This window comes from Cynocephalus volans, chromosome 5, assembly GCF_027409185.1.
Source record: "Cynocephalus volans isolate mCynVol1 chromosome 5, mCynVol1.pri, whole genome shotgun sequence".
NCBI classification, from domain to species: Eukaryota; Metazoa; Chordata; class Mammalia; order Dermoptera; family Cynocephalidae; genus Cynocephalus; species Cynocephalus volans.
This window is the reverse complement of record NC_084464.1, coordinates 23,662,533-23,686,165: the sequence shown is the minus strand read 5'-3', so window position 1 is coordinate 23,686,165 and position 23,633 is coordinate 23,662,533. Positions and strand designations below refer to the sequence as shown.

Genomic DNA, 23,633 nt, shown 5'->3' with positions numbered 1-23,633 from the left:
TGGGAAAGAAGCTGCTGTGGGGATCGGGGGCACCGGGCAGCCCCTCCTCCCTGCCCTGGAGGAAGGGGGCTTTACAGAGGGGCAGCGGTCTTTGCTCGGATCCGTTTCCCCCCCACCTTCTTCACCCTAGGAAGCAAACTTTGGCCTCCCTGCCTCTTCTTCCCACCAACTACGGGGTCGCCTGTCCCCAGAGGTGGGCGAGGGAAGGCCGGTACCGCTGCTCGCAGCGCTCCACTCCCGCCCACCCATCTGGCTCCGGTCGCGGTGGGTGGGAGGGAGGGAAACGGCGGGGAGACACTTGAAAAGTGTTCCAGGGGGTGGAGCCGCTGGGAAGGGGCTCCGGGAGGGAGGAAACGGGGTGCATTTTCCAGAGGTTGATTAGCAGGTGACTGCCCGCGCTCCCCCGCTGATGTCCAACCAGGAGCTCCTGGACAAACCCATGCCCTGCACCGCGACCGACCGCGACCGGGAGCCGACCGCGAACGGTGGGCCTGGCACGACTTTTCCCTGCCAGTCTCTGAGCCCCTCCTCTCCTTCCCCTGTTCCAGATCAAGAGTTGGATTTTTTTTCTTAAGTTGCCGCAATGTGAACCCATTAATTCGGGGGAAATATGTGCGATCGCGGCGTGTGAACGAGCCAGGCTGTCTGTGCGCGGGGATGGTTGGACGTGGATGGTTGGACGTTGAAGTCTCCTTCCCAGGCCCCCGCGCAGCCAGCCAGACGCGACTCCCGTCGCTCCGCCCGCGTCCGCGGCGCGCGGTCCCCGCAGGTCCCCCGCCGTCGCCCCGCACGCCCCGCGACCCCGCGACCCCGCTTCTCCACGCCCGCAGGTACTCACCTAAAAAGGAGGCAGAAGGCGTTTGCCAAGATCATGTTAAATAAATCCCACAGTTTTTTTGTCTTTCTCCCTTGGGTTAAAAAAATAACAACAATAGTAGAAACAGCCAAGCAGTGATAATCAGAATGTTCTGTGCTCTCTCTTGAGCACGCCCAGCCACCGGATTGCACAAGCCAGGCCCCTGTGGTCTCATTTTCCCGTTGGTGCTAAAAATAGGTCTAACTGGCAACAGTTACTTTCCTGCAGGGGAGAGCTCAGAGGAGGGGGCCTGAGACCTCAGGGAGTGGCTGGAAACGCAGAGGCCTGTCCTGAAACCCCAGCCCAGGGAAACCGAGCACCTCCTGTATCAACCTGGCAGTGTTTGTCCACTTTCTCCACTTAAAGGTCCTCCCCCCACTCCCTACTTTCCACACTGTCCTCTTTTGAAGGAAGTCACTCTGCAGAGCCCATACCTGGTAAGATGCTGTGAAAAAGAACAGAAAACAGTAAAAGTAAGAAAAGTGTGAGACATTAGAACATGGACGTTTAAGGGAGGAGGCTACTTGGAGCTCCCCTCATGAAAATTATTTAACACAAATGTAATGGTCTAATAGCATTATTTTTTCTTTTATCCAAATTATTCTCATGTTAACCCCTAACTGAGGACAAGCACTGAGGATCTGAGAGGTAGAAAGCAATGGAAGCAATTCTGAAAAAGGACATATTGCTTGAGAAAGGAATGGGCGAGGAAGCTGCCCCCAGTAACATGCTGGGGGTGACAGGGGTTGTTTGTTATCTAGGAAGTTGGAACAGAAAATCAGAGGTAAGAAGGTGCCAGAAACAATCAGGTAAATTTACCATGCCTAAAGTACCTTGTGGGTCTGGTGGTAAATACACTGAGCAGATCACATGATCGTACCTCTTCTTTTTTGCTTTGGCTTTGACCATGTGGTGAAGAACAGGACTTCGAAGCAACAGATTTCATCATAGGTTGTCTGGATTTCTTCCTGACCAGGATGATGCTGAAAGCTCACCTGCTCTGCGACAGGATCCAGACATTTGCTAGTAAATTACCCCAAAAGAATTGCCCTAAAAAATGGTTCCATTTGATGACTTTTTGTTAAAATCAGATTTTTTTTTTATTAACTCAATTCAGAAATGTTAAATGTCCTGACAGTCTTGCTAATGAAAATAAATGGCTAAGAAATGTTTGTTTGTAGTTTTGTTTTTGCTGGCCAGAAAAGATCATACCTCTCTTTCACCTACTAAGAACCTGGGTTTTGTTCTCCCCCAAAAAGATTATAAGCAGAGCATATGGCTAGTGAAGTAAGGTTAGAAAACATTATAGATATAACCTCATATCGATGCCACTACACCTGTGAGAATTGTGCATTTGTTTGTAAAATATAAATTTCCCTAGGCTTGCAATGATTTTATAGTTTCTCAGTTGGTAGAGAACATGTCATTTACTGAAACTGGACTGAAGAACGTGTGATTTGTGCTGGGTCACACAGCTAATTAATGGCCTGCAGCAAGACATGTTCCCAGGAGTCTTGATTCCGGACCAAGTGTTCCTCTAAAGGCCAACATGTCTGACAGAACAGAAAGTTTCTTTGCTTTTGTAAATACACCATTAGCATCAGGAATAAAATATAGATGCAAATGTCTGCCTTGCTTAAACAATATGTCATACCACCATCAAAATATTCTGACTGGATGCCTGTTAATTGACTCTCTTATCATATGATGCTGTCTAATTTTTATGACTATAACTAAAGTCCTAAGAAGCTCAGTCTATAACAACAGTGGGCATGTCCTTATTCAGTAATATCCACAAAATGTTAGAAGTGATCTGAATACATTTTGTAAATGCCAATAGCGTCTCTTCACTACCTTTACCTGCAGCACCACTTTTCTTGTCTAGGATGGAAAACACAGAACCAAGCTCTCCTCCAAACCCTCCATTCTGCACCTCCCCCCAAGCCCACCTCCAAAGCCATGGGAGACACTCGTCAGCCTCGGCCCTCTCTCCTGCTGGCTACAGCTCCACACTCCTTAGCAACACAGTGCTCCAGGAAGCCCCTAAAACTGAAATGGATTTGGCAAATGAAGGGAAAGTTGTTTAAACGTCCTAGTACTAAGCCCCTTTGCTGACATCCTGACACTTACTCTTTTCTTCTTCATACCTCACCCTCTTTATCCAGAAAGGCAGTGAAGCATTTATTTTCATAGCTTGGTACTTTCTTAATTAGAGTGTACAGAAGCAAATTAACTATTTTTTGACATAAAAATTTTACACACAGCCATCATGGTACTTTGTGACAATAGAATGTTGAGTTTCTAGGTTTCTTTTCCTCTGTCCATTGTTATGACTTCATTTCTTCTGCTACCAACAGCCTCCTGTTCCCTCCATGTCTACCCCTCATCCTCCAAGTCTTTGCATCTAGTGTCCCATTTTATATGCTGAAAGCTATAAAGCGGTGGACTAAACTCATCAGGGGTGTACATGTAAAGTTAGTATCTGTAAAGCTGTACAGGCTCCAGGTGGAAAGAATGTGGGACTGCTGTGGTTGAAGCTCATAGTCCCTTTTGTTAAGATCTGGGTGTGGCTGGATTGTGACACCTAGCACCAAAGACTGGGGCAGATTAAATGGAACCACTTAGCTCTGCTTCTTTCCTGCCTATGTCTGTTACATTTCAAACATCGATTCCCCTGATGCAGGGGTTGGTTTTCTTTTTGTGATGTTAGGTGAGAGCTGCTCAGACCAGAGGTGCAGCCGATAAGTAGGTTGTTCCTGAAGTGTACAGAGTGACTACTGTGGACAAATCGAGTCTCCAACCTATTTTCAGAAGGAGAAGCCCAACTTTGGTAGAGTCAGGAGCTGGATGAAAGGGGTGGGGGACAGATAGGGGCTGGGGTGTGTTGCCTCAAGTGGAAGCAGAATCCAGGTGTTGTAGAGAAGATCTCTCAGCAATCAGAGGACTTCAAGGGTGGAGGTCTGGTATGAAGGGGTTGTCTCTGAATGTTCACATTAGGCTCTATTTATTTTATCAGCTGAGTCTGTTTCCCAGTTAGTTTGGAATTCTGCTGTGATTTTCCCAAGTGTTGAGTAGGCCTCATGGAACATCTGTCAACACAAGTCCAACATTGCACCCTCCCCAGCACCTGACTAGGAGTAAGAGGTGGGTTGTCCTGTCCCGGGCTGGGTTGAGAACCCTCAGTGCTTCTGCACAGCTGTACCCCACTTTCCTCTGCTGAAGGTGAGCTCGTTATTGGGCTTGACTTTCCCTTCTTGGTTCCATTCTTGTTTAAAGTTAGGCTCCATTTCCAATTCATTAAAGAGTGTAATGACACAGCCACTCAAGACATCTCCCTGGAAAGTCATCAGAGCTGACCACGGCTGGTAAACGTGCTGACCTCCTGTCACTCCTCATCCAGCGTGAGGAAGCTCATCACCTCCTCCTCTTTGCTGGTTGTCACTAGATCCACGGACGTTCGCTGGTTTTACTGAGAAAATCCTGACAGTTACTGAGATTTTCCAGCCCTCTCCTGAGAACAGTCATGGACACAAGAATCACGTTGTCCGTCTTGTGAAAGTTGAGAACATTGATTGTGGCTCCTAGAGATGGTTCTGGTGCCCTTTAAGAGTTGGTGTGGATGAGGAGACTGAAGCCTCTTTTATTGCCGTGAGTCAAGTCAGGGGCTCGTTTGGAAGTGCAGTGTCTTCTGGACGCATCCAGAGAGTTCTTTGCTTCCTGTTTTAGGCATCAAGGAGAATGTCAACAATATTGGGGGAGGTTCTGGAATGATTCTGAGTAGAAAATGGCTGTCTCCCTGGTGTGTGCTCGGAGGGTGTCCTTGAGGCTCCCTCAGGTTGAGGGCATCCCGTACTCCAGGGCTTCATGTGTTTGTCCTCATGGCAAGTACTTTGCTTCCATAGCCAGACGGACACCATGGACCATGTAGGACCTGCTACGACAGGCTGTGGTCACGGACCACTGGAAAGTGGTGAACTGGCTCATAGTGGAGTGAACAGCAGTTCAGTGCTAGGATAGGATGCCCATCATTAGGGGGCAGGCACTGAATTTTCATCTTTTTTATAATTACGTCTTCCAGGAACCCCCATCTGCAATTTTAAAGTGTCAGCCAAGGTGAAAGGCGCCCATCCCTCCTCTCCACAGGCTATTTGCTCACTGCAGATGTTTCTTATTCCAGTCTTACCACAGCTGCCAGACAACAGAACAAAGAGCTTAGACAAGTAGGTCCTAGATCACGTGGTGTACTTGGGTTGCCAAACCGAGAATCGACTCCTCAGTGTGGTTTGCAATCTTGGCAAACCCTGTCTTATCTTAAAATGGAAAGTATATTCTTCAGGAGGAGAAAGATAAATGATAAAACAGAGAGGATTTCAGGGAAGCATTGTTCTTAGACACCCACCCCGGCCCCTTGTGCTCAGGAGGTAGAATGTTGTCTTCTGCACGAGTCCAGCTCCGGCCCTACGGGCCCCTCTCTCCAGGGCTCCAAGCCCTTCCCTTCCCAGATGTCCAGGCTGGGGAGAAGCAGTTCTTGCTGAGCAGGGATGTGCAGCAATACACTTCACAAAGACACGAGGTAATTACTGGCCAGAGCTCTGCATTTTGACAGACTTTTCTCTTCCCGGACTGAACATCTGGATGTGGCTGCTCCTCTTCACCTTCCAGCTCCCTGGAACTGCAGCCCTCAGGCCCTCCTCGACCCTCCCCTGTGCTTCACATGGGGAAAAGCATCCAGGGCAGCAAGGTGGCAGGCCCCCACTATGCTGGGCATTTTTGACTTCAATGCAAGTGGCAGCATGGGGCAGCCACACCTGGAGGCATCAGCAGCTGGATTGGAACGATGCTGTGTCACTGCAGCCCTGTCACTGTGGAGAAGTCTCTTCCTCAGTGTGATCTTAGGGCTCCTTGTTTATAATGCTGGGGACACCCCGTGATGGCCACCTCCTCCCAGGCTGGTCTGAGTGTGATCACATGGTGCAGAGCAGGCTGGGAGCTACCAAGGATTGTGCAGAGGAAGCGGTACTTTGACTGAAGAAGTTGGCCTGGCAAGTGGTGCAAAGGGTCCTGGCCTTGGATACAGGACACCAGGGTGGTAAAACTGCTGATGGCACATGCATGTGCCCTCAGCATGCCTGAGTTCACCTGACACTGGGGTAGCAGGTCCTCTGCAGGCCTACAGCACCTTCTCCCCAGACAAGTGCACACACACACACATGCACACACACATGCATACACATCTCTGCACACCCACACCTATGTGCACATGCACACGACTGCACATACACACCTACAAACACAAAACCCTGCACACACACACACACACCCAAAGACACAAACCTCCACATGCCTCCACACACTCACACTTGCAGACAGACGCCTGCCCACACACATCTGCATACACACACCTCCACACACACACACACACACACACACACACACACACACACACACACACACACACACATGCCTGCGCACAGGGCAAGAACAGGAAAGAAGAACACCACAGTGGACACCCACTGGGCATCTGGGTGGAAGGACTGTGTTTTTAATGTTATTGTTCATTCATGTTGAACTACTGATTTACTTATAATCATTATTGTCTTTGTAATAAGTGCCTACAAAAATTGAAACCGGGTAATGTACTTTACTTAGTAGGTGAGTGTTTAGTGGATAGTATTTAATGTGATGTTAATGTTTATATAAACATAAAATAATGTGCATATTAAAAATATTCGCATATCACGTAAAGGAGAATAAAAGGTTTTGAAAGTCCCACCCAGCAGAGCTGGTCCTCATTCATGGCTTGGTCACGTCTCCCAGCCTGTCTCTCCCATTTGACTTCCTCTGTCCTGTGTCTGTCTGTCTCACTCTCTCACCTAAACAGTCATTTACATACAGGTGTGTATGCATGTTGACATCACATAGATGTTTTTCAACCTGAGACCCTCAATACAGACTGGCCTTCATGACATGTTTACATGACAATTTCTGTGTGCAGCTCAGCAGCTGCTCAATTTAACACCCAGCCCCTCTAGAAGATGTTAGAGACGTGGCCAGCCACTTGCTACCTCCACCAGTGCTGTGATGAAAACACTTCAACAGAAATCTTGAAAACCTGGGCCGCTGTGGTGGTGGAATAACCTCCCCAGATTACAGCAACTTGGCCGATGGACACGCGTGTTCACTTTGATAGAAGTTGCTGAGTGGTTCCTGAGATGGGGTATCTACGCACATGTCTCCCAGGACATCCGCTGGGACCTCTTCTCCCACATTCTCACCAGAGCTGGTCATCACCAGACATAAAGACCTGCCCATCTGATGGGGCAATGACATCTCAATAATGTGTAAATTGTTGTGTGTCATCATAAGGGATGTCGTGGATGTCTGACATTTACTGGCCATATGAATTGCTTCCCTTTGGAACTGCAGGAATATATCCTTTGTCCCCTTAAAAACATGGATAAATGAAAACTCTTTGTACCACTAGGATGCATATTACCCTTTCTCTGCCCATGAAGAATTTTCCAATCTGGGGTTTGTCTTTTAAGCTTTTGACATTATTCTTGTTTTGTTTTGACCAGGAAAAGTCAGTCTTTTCCTCTGTGGTGTCTGGCTCTCCAGTCATTCAAAAGTAGTTCCTATTTCAAGATTATGACAATAATAACTATCGCGGCTCTGTGTTTCTATGTATAGTCTTTGATTTTTCTGTAATTTTCCTCTTACTAAAAACATAAAATAAAAATTAATCAGTTCCTTCTCATATTATGTGGCCAGACACAAAAGGCCACATAACATATAACTGTACTGATAGGAACAATCCACGATAGGTAAATTCACACACAGAGAAAATGGAGTGGTTGTCAGGGACTAGGAGAGGCGGGATGGGGAGTGACAGCTTAATGGCTACAGAGTTGATGAAGCTGTCCTGTCACTAGACAGAGGTGAGGGTTGCACCACATGAGAAATGTACTTGATGCCACTGAATTGTAATTTTGAAAATATTAAAACACTTTATTTTATACAAGGGATATAAGTGAAGAGAAAAGATAAAATTTGAGGAGATGCAGGACAAAGACAAAAACGAGGAGAAGCACAGTGGCAGGGAAGGGGAAGGAAAGCTCTGGAGTGGGGACTGGTGAGGGTGTTTGTGGGAGCTCTGGAGCCAGGGCTCGCCTGGATGCTGGCGTTTCTTCTACTGTTGATGTTTCAGCAGTGGTTAGGTGAGCTTGCTCTGGCTCTTCCTCTGGCTCTGGTTCTGGATCTTCCCTTGGCTCTGGCCGTGGATATTGCTCTTCCTCTGGCTCTGGATCTTGATCCTGCGCATGCTTTTCCTCTTGCTCTTGATCTTTCTCTGGCTCAGGATCTTGCTCGTGCTCTGGCTCTGGCTCTGGCTTGGGCTCTGGATCTTGCTCTGGCTCTTCCTCTGGATCTTTCTCCTGCTCTTTCTCTGGCTTGGGCTCTGGATCTTGCTCAGGCTCTGGCTCTGGCAGTGGAGGTGGAGCTGGAGCTGGAGCTGAAGATGTCATTAGCTCTTGGGGCAGTTGTTCAGCTTGGGCAGAAACTGGAACTGGAGGGACAACAATTGAAAATATCAACATGAGTTTCTATGTCTCTTCCATTGACACTGTCTTTCTGAGAAGCCCAAGTCCAGAGACCCAGCCTCAGGAAGTCTCCCCACACTGCAGAACACTGCATGATTGTTCTGAGTACTCATTGCTCCTCTCCCCAGCCTGCTTCTGGAAACTCTGCTCTGTGTGGCCCAGCCCAGCCCCCTCCTCAAACCCTCACAGGCACCCACCCTCTTCCTCCTCACCCTCAGTTTCTGCCTCACTGGGCTCCAGGCGCACCATCTTCTCCAGCTGGGCCAGAAAAAGATCAGCCTTGTGCTCCACCTCTGAGCCTGGCAGATTGATGTGTACATATGCCAACAGAAACTTCAAAGATGGAAACTCAGGAGGCTCGTAAAAATCAATGGAATGGAATTCCAGCCAGATATTTAGGATGGAGGACATGGCACTGGGGGAGACAGGTGGGCAGCAGCATCAGAGGTCTGGCCTATCCCTCTTTGCTGCCCTCCCAGGGCTCCCCTGAGTGAGCTGCAGTCTTGTACCCTCTGCCCCTGCCTGTCCATAGACCAGTCCCTCCAATGTCCACCCCCAGTATGGCAGCCCTGGCAGAGATGGTCCTGGCAACCAAGGAGGGGCTGGCGAAAGCCTCTGTGGGGTGAGCCTTCAATCACTGGTGTGACCACCTTTCCCTTCAGGGAAACCTGACACCCTCCTGTGTCTGTGTCCCTGCCCAGTCCCTGTTGGAATGACCTGTCCGTCAGGGCAGGAGGGTGCTGTCTGCTCTGGGCATTACTCACTGGCACACAGGAGGTGTCCAGGAATATCTGATGAATGAGGAAACAGAGGGAGGCTCTGCTCCCCTGGCCTTCCCAGGGCCCTTAGAAAACCCCAAACTTGAGCTCACATGTGGATGTGCTGCCCAAGTGTCTACATCAATATCTGCATCTCCTCTTCCCCCTGACACTGATCTCCTGACCATGACCACACTCTGCACCCTCAGCACCAGCTGAGCATCCCCATGGAGGCTCCAGCCCCGAGTGTGAGCGGGATGCTCTGCACACCGCCTGCTCTGGCTCAGCACGGGCTCTGGGGGTGTGGGCAGGGCTGGATGGGAGGGGGTGGGAATGGATTCTCTCTGGGCTCCCTCTGCTCTCCAGCCTCTCACACACCCCACAGTGCCTGTGGCCCCATCCCCAGCTCATCTTGACTCTTTTTCCTGCAGGGAAAGCCCTGAGCCCTCAGCCCTGTAGCAGGAATCATAAGATGTGTGGCAGCCAGAGTTCTGCCAGCTCCCCCATCCACAGGCCCCCGCAGACCACACACAGTTCTGTGGAGATGGGAGCCCCTCCATCTGCACCCAAACCCCACTCACCATTTTAGCTGCTCCAGGGGTCCGCCATCCCCGTGACAATCCAAAAGGATTTTTCCATACCTAGAGGAGGCCAGGAGGGTGTCACATCCACCATATGGTGGCACTACCTTCTTCTCATGTCTACTGTAACTGTCTGACCTCTGACTAGAATGGACGCCCAGGAGGACAGGGAATGTAGTCTCCTTGGTTCATTAGAATATGGCCAGTGCCCAGAAAGTGACTGTACATAGTGTTACTTCACATATGTTTGTTGAAGCAATAAACCCCAACCAATGCCTTCCAAGATATCTGGGTGCATCTGTAGCCCCCTGCCGGCCCCTAGTCTCTGTGCTTTGAATACACCCAGAAGCCTGCAAATAGAAACTCAAATTTCCTGTAAAAATGTGAAAACAGGGAAGCCCAAGTCAACGAGGTCAGTGAGGGTGTGACAGAGACTTCATCGTGGGGGGGCAGGAATCCTGAATGAGGACGACCATGGCCCCTCCAGCAGACCTTTCCACAGGGATGGACTCAGGAGCAGCACTTTCCGTGAGGGACCCACTGAAGCCTGTTCCTGTTACCACCCACTGAACACAGGTGGAAACTGAGGCTCAGAGGGGTGTGGTGACAGTCCCAAGACTCACAGCTGGGAGGCAGCCGAGTGGCACTGTGCGATTGAGGGGCAGAGTGCTCACCTGAGGAAAAGCAGATCCAGCACCTGCTGGGGAGCGGCAAAGCTCCTATAGTTTGAAAGAAAAGTGTGGACGTAGGAATGGTTGCCATCCAGGGCAGCGGGCAGCAGGAGTGCCACACGCTTCTGCACCATGTCTGTTGGGAAAGGCCACACCATGTGGGTGGCATCTGGGCTCAGCGAAGAGTTGTCTCCACTCTAGGACAGGACAGGGGAGAGATACACAGTGACAGCACCGTGAACCCCCAGGACGGAAGGGGCTGGAGGCCAGTCTTAACCCCAGGGAGGACATGAGAAGACAGCCTGAGGGCCCAGGGTTCATGTACAGGGTGGTGGCTGCCACCCCCACAGTCCCCTTTCACCCTCCAGCCATGACCTGAGGTGTGAACACACCAGTAACCAGCAGGTTTATAAAACCGCACCCTCTGCCCCTGCCCAGGGAGGGTGTCCCATGTCCCCATTCCCCACACAGTCAGGAGGAGGGTGTGTGGTCACCCAGGGAGGCTCACAGTGCTGGCCTGGCCTGGCCCACCCTCCCCTGGGACACCTGACTTTACCTTTGGGGACCTCCTGCCAAAAGGCCACAGGAGCCCAGGGCGAGGGCTGAACCAGCGCCGGAAGCAGCGGACAAGCCTCTCAGCACAGGGCTTCCTGGGGCTACTGCCCCGGGACCTCGGGATACAGCACAACATCTCACTCTGCCTGTGGCCAAGTGAGCTGGGGAAGGGGCTGTGTATAGAATGTGGGTGCCAGGTTACTGAGTTCCGAGTTCTGTTGGGGTCTGTCGTCAAGCAAGTGAGGTCACTTCCTGGTACCTCAATTCCTGAACCCCTCCTCTGTGTACAAGACCGCAATTGCCCCTCTGGGTACCTGACTGCTGACCCTCCTTCCCCATGAACTCTCTCTATTGCCCACACTTCCACCATCACTGCCTGACCACACCCCTGTGCAAGGCCTGGGTGCAGCCAAGGTCACAACTCGGAGGAGATACATGTAGGTTCAGCCCCGGCTCCTGCTTCTTATCACTTATGTGACCCTGGATAAGCCACTTGACTCTCAGGACCTCCCCAGTCTCCCCTTCTGCACAGTGGTGATCATTCTAGCATCTCCTTCCTAGGGATGTCATCAAGCATGTGTGAGAAAACATCTGTAAAACCTATTGCCAGTGTAACATGTAGCTAATGAACAAGACTAGAGATAACATCCATGACGGTGTGGAAGTTAGCATGGAATATGACTAACGACAGGCCTGCGTCCTGTCATATAATCTTGAAAATGTTGCTTTTGCTCTAGGCCTGTTTTCCCCGTCTGCACCATTCAAGGGTTGGAATTTCATGTATTCACATACTGCTTTCCTCCACAAAAGCTTACACTGGCTTCATGTGTATTTCGGTTTGTACTCAAGTGCCACATCTCTGTCTGTGTGGTGGGAGATTCCTCAGTGGCTCCCAGTGGCCCCCACCATCTGCTGCACATATCCTCATGGAATCCCCTGCCCGGGAGTGGGGACTGGACTTAGTGACTCACTTCTAACCAATAGAAAATCAAAAGTGAGAAGATGTCACTTTCAAGATGTCATTGTAACGTGCCTGTTACTCGAGTCTTGTGCTCTGTCTCCTCTGCTCTCTCTCCAAGTATCTACCATATGGCAAGCATGGTGCCGAGAGCTGGACAAAGAGCTGATACAGCTGCACCCTGGTTTGGGAGATGATCCCAACATAAGGAAGAAGAGAAGACGTGCTGTTGGGTGGCTGCCATTCTAAGAGAGGAAAGGGTAAAGTGAGACAGGAGGCCATCAGATTATTCTAGATTAGGAAGCTATCTGAAGGTGGTAGGAAATGAACACCATGTCCAGAGATGAACCAGAGGTGTTTGGTCCATTAAGATGATGGCAACATGTAACTTCTGTATAAGATACACTAAGAAATACTACTCACAAATTTAAATCCTATTTTCAAAATCATCGAATGACAGGGATGAGTGCTCATGTTCAATGCAAACATAACTATAATTGAGGAAGATTCCATTTTTGGAATAACTTTATATCTACATTAGATGAAAGTATGCAGATACATTCAGCAATTCTTTTCAAATTGTATAAAATATCCATTGTGGACATAATCAGGGTTCCACCCACATACTTTGACTTCATACCCCATTTTCTTTACACCAGACACACATCGCTGTGATGTAGATCTGTTGGTCTCAACGCTTTCCCAACCCACAGCCTACTGGTCCTGGGAGATAGCAACTGTGTCACTGTTTTGTGCCCAGAATCCAGGGCCTGACACTGGGCTCCATAAATACCAAGAATGTATCTTGGTGTGAAATCTAGCCCATTAAAAACCTAGTGTGGGTTGTGTAACTAAAATCCTGTATTCCTCATTTGTATTGTTTTCTACATTTTTTTTTTTAACTTTGAAAGCACATTTCACTTTTATTATTGGGTAAACGATTTGTGCTCTGGGCTTAGAATACTCTATAATAAAAATGATTATTTTGGCAGAGATTGCAGGTGGAGAAAGAACCAGGGAGGGGTTACATTTTCATAAATTTTTGAGTTAAGAATTAAGTCTTGGAAGACAGCATGCCTGGAAAAAGCTTGAGACAAAACTCTGAGACTTAATTTGACTATTTCTACTTCAATTGAAAGAAGTTAGTGATTTTTTTTTAAAAGAGCCAGAAAGTAAATATTTTAGGATTTGTAGTATACATATAATCTCAGCCATAACTACTCAATTCTGCCAAGATAGCCTGTCAGCAGACAGACCTAAACACAAACAAAAGCATAAGCCAGTGAGCAGGATTGTGTTCCAACTGAACTTTATTAATTGATGCTGGACTTTGAATTTCATGTAATTTTTACATGCTATGTAATGTTACTCTTCTTTTGATTTCTTCCTCACCATTTAAAAATGTAAATGGACCATCCAAAAATAGGTAGGAAGCTGGATTCAGCCGACAGATAGTTCACTCACACCTGGTATATAGAACGATTAAAATAAAAACACAATTTTGTCCTAATCTATATTTTTTTATCCAAAAACATATGAACTGCAAAATATTAACTATTATACTCTATATACTCTTTTAGGATAGAAATTAATAAAATATATTTTTAAAGTACATGAAACATAAGATGGCTTTAGTTACCATAAAATTTTAATGTAAATATTAATACCTACTTTTCTTGTTTGTTTCTGTGTGAGGTGTTTTTGTTATTTACACTAATGGAACTATAGGAAATTGTCCTAGGTCAGTTCAAAGGGAGAGAAATTTTCAATCCCACCCATGTTTAGCACTCTTTGAAGCGCTTAATGCTCAGTTAATTAGTGGCCGCCGGATGGAGAAGGCTATTTCTTCGTGCGCGTTGGTGTGTGTGCATGGTTGGGAGAGTGAGAGATGATGTTATGTGTCAGACCTCTCCGTGTCCCTTTTAGATGCCACTAGCTCATTCACTGTGGGTAATGGACCATGAGATACTTATGTGTCTTCTGCCTGGCTTCATGCTTGATGCTTCTGATCAGACACAGCATTTCATTTCCAATATCACAGGTGACAGAGTAAATGCAGAATGTTTTGCTGCAAATATTAAAAGATCCAGAGAAGAAAAGATAGTTCTACCCCTAAGTATGGATTAAAAACAATTGAAAACAAATGGCTATTTTCAATTCTTTGGTCTTGTTTAAGTTTTATATGTTTGATATCTGTTAGTTATCACCTCCACGTATCTAGGGATTATTTGCCTAGGCTGCCAAAAAGGAAAAAAGGAAGAGATATAGAAAATAGGCTGCTAAGGATTTAATCCAGCTTCATTGTGAAACCATAATACTAAAAGTGAACTTTTCACATAATGTTCATTGATAGTTTTATCTGATAAATACCCACTTGAAATAATAAACTGATAAATCATCACAATAGGAAAAGAACTTCAATCATCTATGCCAGCCTTCTAGACTACAATTATTAATTAATCATTTATGGAACAAAAGCTCCTAAAGGTGGCTTTTAAAATTTTATTTTCTATTGAAAGATTGCACTGAATTGAGGTGGAAGTCTGAAGCCTAGGAAAGAATACATTCATTTTGTGCTTTTGATTGACTCTGAAATTTTTTAACCCTCTTACCGAGAGGAAGAGTGCCAGTGTATTTTCCCCAATCATCTGTTCAGAAAATTCCACACATCCTGCAAACTGTACTTGAGAGAAACTACAAAGTTTTAGAAATCACAGACAAAAACCCCAACCCAAAATAAAACAGAAAAATGCTATTATTAACATAAAGCAAAAATTATTAATGCATTCATAAATTGCTTCAGGATGCCTCCCCACCCCACCTCTTACACACAACCACCCCCCAAACTCCAAGCTTTCTTCTGTATCATATTTGAATTTTCTTTTTCCAGGAAAAGCAGAGTATTCTGAGTGTGCCCATAGTTAGAGTAGAAGCTTCAACTGTTTCCCCGGTGGCAAGTGGACAAACAAGAGCGTTGCTTTCTCTTGTCTGCTGTAGATGTCTCCATGGGAGCACTGTTTGTGCAGAGAGCACACTTTCCAAGTTTGCCAGAGCAGATCTGTTCATCACCAGCCAGAAGGGCTGCCAAAGCAATATGCTTATGTTCTACATAAAGCAGGAACTGGCTAATAGCTAAAAATAATTTATAAAAAGAATATTTGCCCCTAAAATGTTATGAATACCGGTGGTGAATGGGAAGTTGTTTTCTTTTGTATTTACTGTGTTTTATCTAATAAAAGGAGGAATCATAAGCAATCAGAACATTATGCATGCAAAAGGCTGTTTTGACCTCCGCCAGTTCTATTTTCTTTCTTCTCCCGCACATTCGTTGCCTTTTAAAATTTCTCCCCTTGCTTTCTTCTCCATTTCCTTCACCAGTTTCCCTTTCCTAGTTCTCTCTTCTTTATTTGGTCTTTTATCTTTCCCGTACTCTCCTCTTATTCTTCTGTCCACTTCATACTCTCTTGGGATGAAGAATGGCTTCTGGCTGAGGCGTGGCTGTAAGAAGGGGACATTTTAGAGCTAATGTATCTCATTAAAGACAACATAGCAACAGAAGAAAGAGACAGGTACAGGCCTCCTCGTGGCCAGGATTTCTTCCTTCTCCCAACAGTGTGGTTCATTGAAATAGCTCCACAACCTCATTAAGGTAATTTTTGTAATATTTCTATCCCTAATTTCTTTTCTTCATGAAAAGATGAAATTTCTTTTGAGTTCTTTGGGTTCTCCTATTTCCCCCAATATTTGCTGGCAGTGGAAATCCTATAAATCAGTATAAAGTTCTGACAATTCTGCATGCCACCAGTTAAGTGTAATGGTTTTGAGCTGCAAGCATGATTCTTTTTAACTAGGCTTTAACTTTAGTGGAATTTGAATTTGACAGTCCCAATTCATGTGTTTCAACGTTTGAGCAAAACAGCCGTCTTTGAGTTCTAATGGAATGAACATAAAAAAATTAACCTTTTGCCACAAAAACACCCTATTCCAGGCAAAAGCTTTCATGCTGTTTTGAATCAGTTCTATGTAATTACAGTAGAATGAATAGTTCTAATATAACTCGTAGAGTGATGAAGGAGGTTATGGGAAAAGGATGTAAACCCAGGCTTCCTTACTTATTCTGTGAAGTGCCATCAGTAAGTATGGGATATTGACCTTGAACTCAATTCCATTATCACATTTTAAAAAATATTAGTTGTAATCTGTTAGACATTCACCGTATACCTATAAATAATGAGGCACTTGTGGCAAATGCTTAAGATTTTTCATTGCAATTATTTTTAACTTGTCATTTTTGAACTAACTTGTCAATTTAAAAAAACATCTTCGGTTAACCATCAATAGTCAACAAGCTTTTCAAAAATCTTTCCCTTATATGTTTGGAAAAGAGAAAACATGTATAGGAATAAAATGTTTAGTTTTTAAATATTTAATATTTCCTTTTGACAATATTAAAGCTGTTAACGTCATTGGCCAACTATCCATCGCTGAGTGTACAAAACCTGGCTCAATAAAATATATTTGCATATAATTTGCTTAAATATATATATATTTTTTGACCGGTAGGGGGAATGCTACCCTCGGCACGGTGTGGTCTGCACCAGGCTCAGCCAGTGAGTGCAGCGGCCATCCCTATATGGGATCCGAACCCGCGGCCTCGGCGCTATCAGCGCTGCACTCTCCCAAGTGAGCCACGGGGCCGGCCCCCAAATGCTTAAATTTTATTTATTTATTTTTTGTTGTTGTTTGTTTTTGTTTTTGTGACAGGTAAGGGGATCGTAACCCTTGGCTTGGTGTCGCCGGCACCACGCTCAGCCAGTGAGCGCAGCGGCCATCCCTATATGGGATCCGAACCCGCGGCCTCGGCGCTCCGCCGCTGCACTCCCAGCGCCGCACTCTCCCGAGTGAGCCACGGGGCCGGCACCAAAATGCTTAAATTTTAAAGCTTATTTAAAAACCTTTATTCTTTTTTAAAAAAATATGCGTCTGTACCACTCGGTTGTAGCTTTTTTAGTAAAGTGGTTTTTGGAGCGATCTTTGGTCCACACTGGACCGTTCCTACGAGTCACTTGTGCTGGCACTTCCATCAGCACTGGTGGCCTCCACTCCGGCCTGGCCCGGCTCACGAGCCCTCCTGCCAGGCCGAACTCAAACTCTGCGTTGCCGGTGGGACCGGCGCTGGTCGCCCCGTCTGCGCCCCGACAGGTGACGGCGGGAGGCGGGGATTTTTCGCCCCAAGCCCCGCCCCGTGCCCCGCCCCCGGGACGCCGCGCGCGTGCCGCCGTTTCCGGCGAGACCTTGAACCCGGCCTGGGGGGTCGCACCCGCTTGTCCGTCTGCGCAGACGTTCGGGAGAGCGGCTCGGGTACCTGGGAAGTGTCGTCATCGTATTTTAGGTCAGTTTTGCCTTTTCGCAGTTACTTAGAGGCTTCTCTGCCGCCTGCTTTGCGTCCCCCGATCCGGGCGGGGCGTGGGGCCGCGTCGCCGGTGCTTTTGTCGCCGCTCGTTGTCCGCGTTCCGTGGCATGGGTTTGAATCCTGCGGGAACCCTGAGCTCCGGAGGCGGGTGCTTAGCCGCGGAGCGCGGTGCTGATTTGTGTCCTGGAGGTTTTATTGCTCCGTGTCTTGAAAAACAAGGTAAGTGCCGCTTTGAATTCACGCCCCTGGGCACGACTCCAAGGCCCTCGCCCACCCCCAGTTTTTTTTTTTTTTTTTTTTTTTTTTTTTTTTTTGTGACCGGCACTCAGCCAGTGAGTGCACCGGTCAGTCCTATGTAGGATCCGAACCCACGGCGGGAGCGTCGCCGCGCTCCCAGCGCAGCACTCTACCGAGTGCGCCACGGGCTCGGCCCCCACCCCCAGTTTTTATGGAAACTTAATTCTTTAAACAGAGCAAAAGGGGCGTGCGTTACTTTCAATCTTGTTGGACTCCCTGATACAACATACGTTTTAAAAGAAAACAGTTACTTTTCCAAGGGTGCGGTGTCACGTGCAACTATGACTAGGGTGTCCCTGTAGTACTTTGTCCTCACCTCCCCCTTTCCCAGTCTAACTGTGATTTGGATGCAGAAGGTTCTAATGGTTTACAAATGTTGAGTACTTTAATAATTTCATTCTTGGAGCAGGGGTGAAAAGCAGCACCTCTATTCCCCCCTAAAGAGACACTAAAATAGTTGATTTAAAGGCACGGGAGTATTCTCTTTCCGATGTAGTAATAACTTGGGTAACTGGTGAAAGGGTTAATACGTCGCCTTTCCAGAGCTGATCGTTGAATCTTGCTCAGTTTCCCGTGGGCCTTTGTTACTAGAATTGAGGGCGTTACAAAAGTGGTTGGTATCTGTTCAGTATTTACCACGGGCCAAGCACTTTCACATATTACCACGCTTGAATGCTAACAACAGCCCCAGGAAATTGGTACCATGGTTATCATGGTGCAATGAAGGAAACCAGGGTTTAGAGAGGGTGGGTAGCTTGCCCGTTACTTCTTAGCTACTAAGGGCTAGAGCTGGAACTCGGACCCACTTCTTTCTGACTGTTCGAGAGCTGTGCTTTTAACCACCTTTGATCTAGCTGCAGGTGCAGGCCTGGGGAAGTCTCCTGTCTGGACAGTGGGAAGAGAGCAATGCAGAAGGACACCGGCTCACTGTAAGTGCACAGTAAATGGGAACAGAGTAGCCAGGAGCTTCTCAAATCCAGAGTTCCTTTCCCCAGCTGAAAAGAGCTTTGAGAGCAAACTGCCTCGGGCAGCATGGGGTGTGGGAGGAACACTGGACAGGCCGTTGGGGACTTGGGTTTGCGTTCCAGCCCTGCCACTGACTAGTCATCCAGCCTCTGTAGGCTTTGTTTTCATTTGTAGGGTGATAGGATATGTCTGGAATGATGATTTTTTATCCCATCCTATGACTATGTGGTTTGCTTTTAAACCATGATTGGCACTGATTTCTTGCTCTTGCCTTTTCAGAGTGCCTTTACATTGGTTTGGCTTTAGCTGTGCAGCACTGATTGCTTCTGGTGGGATCATTGGCTATGCAAAAGCAGGTAAGGTTTTGTAGGTTCTTAGCCTCTTGGAGAGAGTCCTCAGGGTTCCCAAAGAGCAGTCCCACTTGAGTCAAGTTTGCCATAGGCCGTCCAGCTTGAGCGCAGGGTTGGTTGTCAGTCCCGTAGCTTCTCCTGCACTCACGTGTGGTTATCTGTTCGAGCCAAGCCAGGCTTCTTGTCCAATCACTTGTTTTTGCCTCTTTATCTAAAGATAGGCAGGGGTGGTAGTAAGATATTATCACTGACTGCCATATATTAGCCTGGACCCTAAAGTGCCATCTCTGGGCTCTTCAAGTAGGAGGAAACCTCTAATCTTCACATACTCGTTTTTTGACGTCTCCTCATTAAACTAGGTAGAGGCGTGTCAGTGAATGTGCTTGTTTCTACCTCATCGACTCCCATCCTTATCTGCATCCCCACCCCAATATGCACACACCACAATTCTTATTCTCCAATTTTTTTTTAACTGACTGGCCCTGTTTCCCTTTCCTTTTGTGATTTACACAAGGTCCTGCTCATACACAATTCCAGCCCTTGGTTGATCGGGCCTGGTTTAAGGATGGAAGATCTTTTCCCTTCTTAGATGGAAGTGCCCTTTTCCCTCCTCAGATGGAAAAGTCCTACCTGTTAGAGGAGAGGGGAATGGGGTGGGAAGACTCTGGCTTCTCTGGTAAGATAGCAAACTCCTCCCAATGCACTCTTAGAAATATGCATTATCTATGAGCTTTGTAACAAAGTGCAACTGAGTTTGAAGGCTTTAGCATTGACCAAATAAAAAGGACCTTCGTTCAGTTTTAAGGAGATGTCACAGTTTGCTCATTCTGCAGGTGTGGGTGACTCGTCTGGGAAAAGATACTTCTCATATTCAAAGTGAGCTCATAAAGTCCTGCCCTTCAAGTGCTCAAGGACTTCCAATTTTGTGTAAGACTTATGATGTATCTTGATTCTTCGGGGGAGAGATGTTAGATGGAAGTTCAGTTCTCTGCATAGTTCAAAAAGACATATATTGAGGAGAAAAATTCCCTTAAATTAAGATGAACTTTATGTACAAATGCACAATTCTGGAACATAATTGTACTTTATTGAGTTTTTGATGGAGAAACCAGAGGTATACTCTGCCCTAGAAGTATCTTTCAAGGCTTGGATGTATGTCTGTTCTATGGGTGTGTGTGTGTGTAGGCAAGGAATAAAAGAAAGTGAGAAGTCAGACTTTATCTTCTTTGGGAGGTTTCATTTCCTCTAAATCTATTTTTTTACTTGTTGGTAGACAAATCATACCACTAATATATAGCAGTTATTTGGCTGGTATCTGAGCGTTGCTCTGGGCAACTACATTTCATAATGCCTCAGATTCCAATAAGGGAAGCCCTTGGTTCCTTAGCCAACAGCTATTGGTGTGTGTGTGTGTGTGTGTGTGTGTGTGTGTGTGTGTGTGTGTGTGTGTGTGTGTGTGTGTGTGTGTGTGTATTTTGTAATGACTCAGTGTCTAAGAAGGTACAAACATTGTAGTTAATCTATTTCTGGTTCTTATATTACCTTTCAGGAATGGGGCTGGAAGACCTGGCTAAGATCTTCGAATCATTTCCTACCAACGTTTCGCTGTGTCCCATTTTGGAAGGTAGAAAATGGTCCTTCAAGATGACATCAACAGGTCCTGCTAAATTTCAATATTACTTGAGTTTTTCGAGTGCCACCTCAAAGCAGTACTTGCCCCAGCCTAGACCATCATACACATTATAATGGCAGGCCATTACATATTTTATTTATTGATTTTTATTGAAACATAATCAATTGTACATATCTGTGGGGTATGGAATTGGATTTTAATACCTGTGTGCAATATGTGATGCTCAAATTGGGATAATCAGTATATTTGACATTATACAATGTAATCGTTCTTTGTAGGCCATTACATTTTTAATGAGCCCATGGGCTCCCTTGAGATCACCAAGTGTACCACATTTGGGGGCCATAGACGAGAGAAATTGCTGGGTTGCAGACAAAGGCTTCACAGAGGAGATGATCTTTGATATGGGTTTTAAAGAATGAATAGGAATTCACAGCTAGAACATGGGATAAGGCGTTCTCGATAAATCAGAGCACCTGCAAAGAAGCCCGCTCACTCTTCACTAGAAAAAGCCTAGTTCTCCTGTTTAGGTGGCTACAGAAGAGGTATCTAATCTCGTCTAAACTGGGCAAAATGCACGAAAGTTAGTCCACCAGACAAGCCCAACCTTACATTAATCATGCTTTGCTTCAGTTGCTCTATTATTGTGTATAGATAGTTACAATTACAGAAAACAGGTGCTGACATTCTCAAAGGCCCATCTGAGGGGAAATTACTGTATAAAATCTGACACCTACACACCAGACTGTAATGAGCTGGACGGGCAGGGTTTGAACAGTGTGAGATGATAGATGGATGATAAGATCAGAACCACCTTTCAGTTAAAGGTTAACTCAAATTGAATACTTTGCTTCTTGCTTTTATCTTGTTCATTCGTTCACTGGGTTGTAATCTGTATGCTGAAACTTTGCCATGTGCCTGGGCTATAGCAGTAAGGAGACAGTCATGGCTTCTGCCTTAATGGAGCTTATAATTTGGCCCCAAACTGATTTTTGGAAGGAGACAAAGCAAATCTAATTCTACCAGTTAGAATACAGAGCAACATATTCAAAGAATAATCAGAGAAACACATAAAATTCACCATGCAGATCAAGCATGAAACGGATGAACTCAGAAGGCAGTCTTACTGATCTTTGAAGCAGAGAAATGAAGCTATTTTCAACCTTTGTAGGCCTTTGGCTTTTGGACATTTGGAGGCTTTGCCCCAAACCACAGTCCCAAATTAAGTAGAATTTTTGCTTTTAAAATATTGAAAACTTTTTTCTTTTTTTATAACTCATTTTAAAATTATTTGACTATGAGTAACTCATTTAATTTAGAATTGCCTGTGAGTTCTTGTCAATCACGATGCATATTTAGAAATCTTTGCAAAGTGAGAAAAATCTAATGGACAAATTGTTTTTAAGTGTAACAATTAATGGGGTTGACATGTTGTTTCCTAGACATTTGTCTCAATGTTTATTAATTTCTATTTTGTAGTTTTTGCGTTTCATATTTTGGAGCCAAAACTTTTTCTTTTTCAGCTTTCAAATATTCTCATAGGCCCTGGGCATTCTGCCTTCAATGTCTAATGGATAAAACAGCCCTGCATACAAAATTCAGAGTGAAAAAGACCAATGAAACGAAATAAAGGTGTCTGTGTATATGGTTTCCAAAGAACTTTGAGAGTTCTTTTCCACCCTCTGCAGAATTCCTGTGGAACTAAAGGGCGATTCACACACTCAGGAGTTACAGCGTACGTGCTAGCAGTAGAACATTTGTACCTTCATCCCTTTAATACCCACAACAGTTCTATGAGGTGGTCATGATTATTCCCATCTTTCAGATGAAGAAACCAAAGCTTAGAGAAGGTCTGTAATTTGCCAATGGATATACAGCTATGAAGAAACAGAACCAAGAGTCGGCCTAACTCCAAAGCCCAGGCTCTTTCCACAATATTCATGTTTTCCCCCAGTTTCATAAAAGGGTGGGGATTACATGACTCTTGCTCTTTGTCTAAACGCTGATTTAATCAATGACGAATGTCAGTTAATCTGGATGGGATGCAAGAAGGTGGGTAGAGGCTGGACTTTCCCAGAGAGTAAAGTCAAGGTGATAGAAGGCAGAATTCACTATCTTTTTTTTTTTTTAAGTGATTCATTAGTAGAAAAAGTCATAGTGGATAAAAATTCTAAAGCCCACAGTCTGTAACAACATAAAGGGAATCTTGAACTATGGAAAGTCCCAAATCACAATCAGACTGGAAGATATCCAATCTCCTTCATGGTCTCTTTACACTGTTTCTTAAAGTGTAGTCCTGGACCACCTTCCCCAGAAATATGCAAAGGGCTCAATAAAATGCAGGTTCCCGGGCCCCAACCCAGTCCTACAGGATTAAAATCTCTGATGGGAAGGGCCTGGGGATCTGCATTTACACTCACCTTTCAACCTCTCTGGGTGATTCCACATTCATAAAATTTTAAATCACACTTTGGTGGTTCAAAACAAGATCCACTGACTCCTCGTTTTCTTGTTTAATAGTTTTAGGGACCATATCTTAAACTACCAGAAATATGTAGTTGTGGGTTCACCACCATTTCACAGATTGGAAATTAAAAGAGAAAATGAGCAAGTGAACAAAGAGAAAATTAAAAGAAAAAATGAGCCAATTGTTTTGTTTGGTAAGTCAGTAAAACTGCTAAAATGAAGGGAAAGAAAAAAAAAAAAGTCTGATCCCCACTGCACTGGGATTATCTCTTGTGCTGTGGCTTAAGTCACGAGTATGATTCCCTTCCACTGAGAAGATCCTAAAGCCAGGAAGATGTGGACAGAAGTTTTTAAAGCAGTTGCTATTACCTGGAAGGTTAAAATCACCTCTTAGCAGCCAAGCCATCTCCACCATGAAAGGAAGAAAGGAAGGAAGGGAGGGAGGGAAGAAGGGAAGAGTGATAGGAAGGGAGGAAGGGAAAGAAGGGAATGGAAAGGAGGAAAGAAGGGAAAGGAAAGGAAGAAAGAGGC

General features: G+C 45.8%; 1 protein-coding gene across 1 annotated transcript; it reads left to right on the top strand.

Moving 5' to 3' along the window:
- Positions 1-409: 409 nt before the first annotated feature.
- LOC134378920 (uncharacterized) lies at positions 410-22,278 on the top strand. The gene is made up of 6 exons (XM_063098218.1): positions 410-485; positions 17,180-17,369; positions 18,548-18,616; positions 18,933-19,009; positions 19,518-19,679; positions 20,553-22,278. Exons 1-6 carry the CDS (start codon positions 410-412, stop codon positions 20,747-20,749), a joined length of 771 nt encoding a protein of 256 aa, XP_062954288.1. The 3' UTR covers positions 20,750-22,278.
- Positions 22,279-23,633: the final 1,355 nt, after the last annotated feature.

Excerpts from the sequence above, each read along its gene's own strand:
- LOC134378920 (XM_063098218.1), top strand. The coding sequence starts at position 410 with ATGTCCAACCAGGAGCTCCTGGACAAACCCATGCCCTGCACCGCGACC. Across the intron at positions 486-17,179 it reads CCGGGAGCCGACCGCGAACG|GTGACGGCGGGAGGCGGGGA; the intron begins GTGGGCCTGGCA and ends GCGCCCCGACAG. Across the intron at positions 18,617-18,932 it reads CAGAAGGACACCGGCTCACT|AGTGCCTTTACATTGGTTTG; the intron begins GTAAGTGCACAG and ends TTGCCTTTTCAG.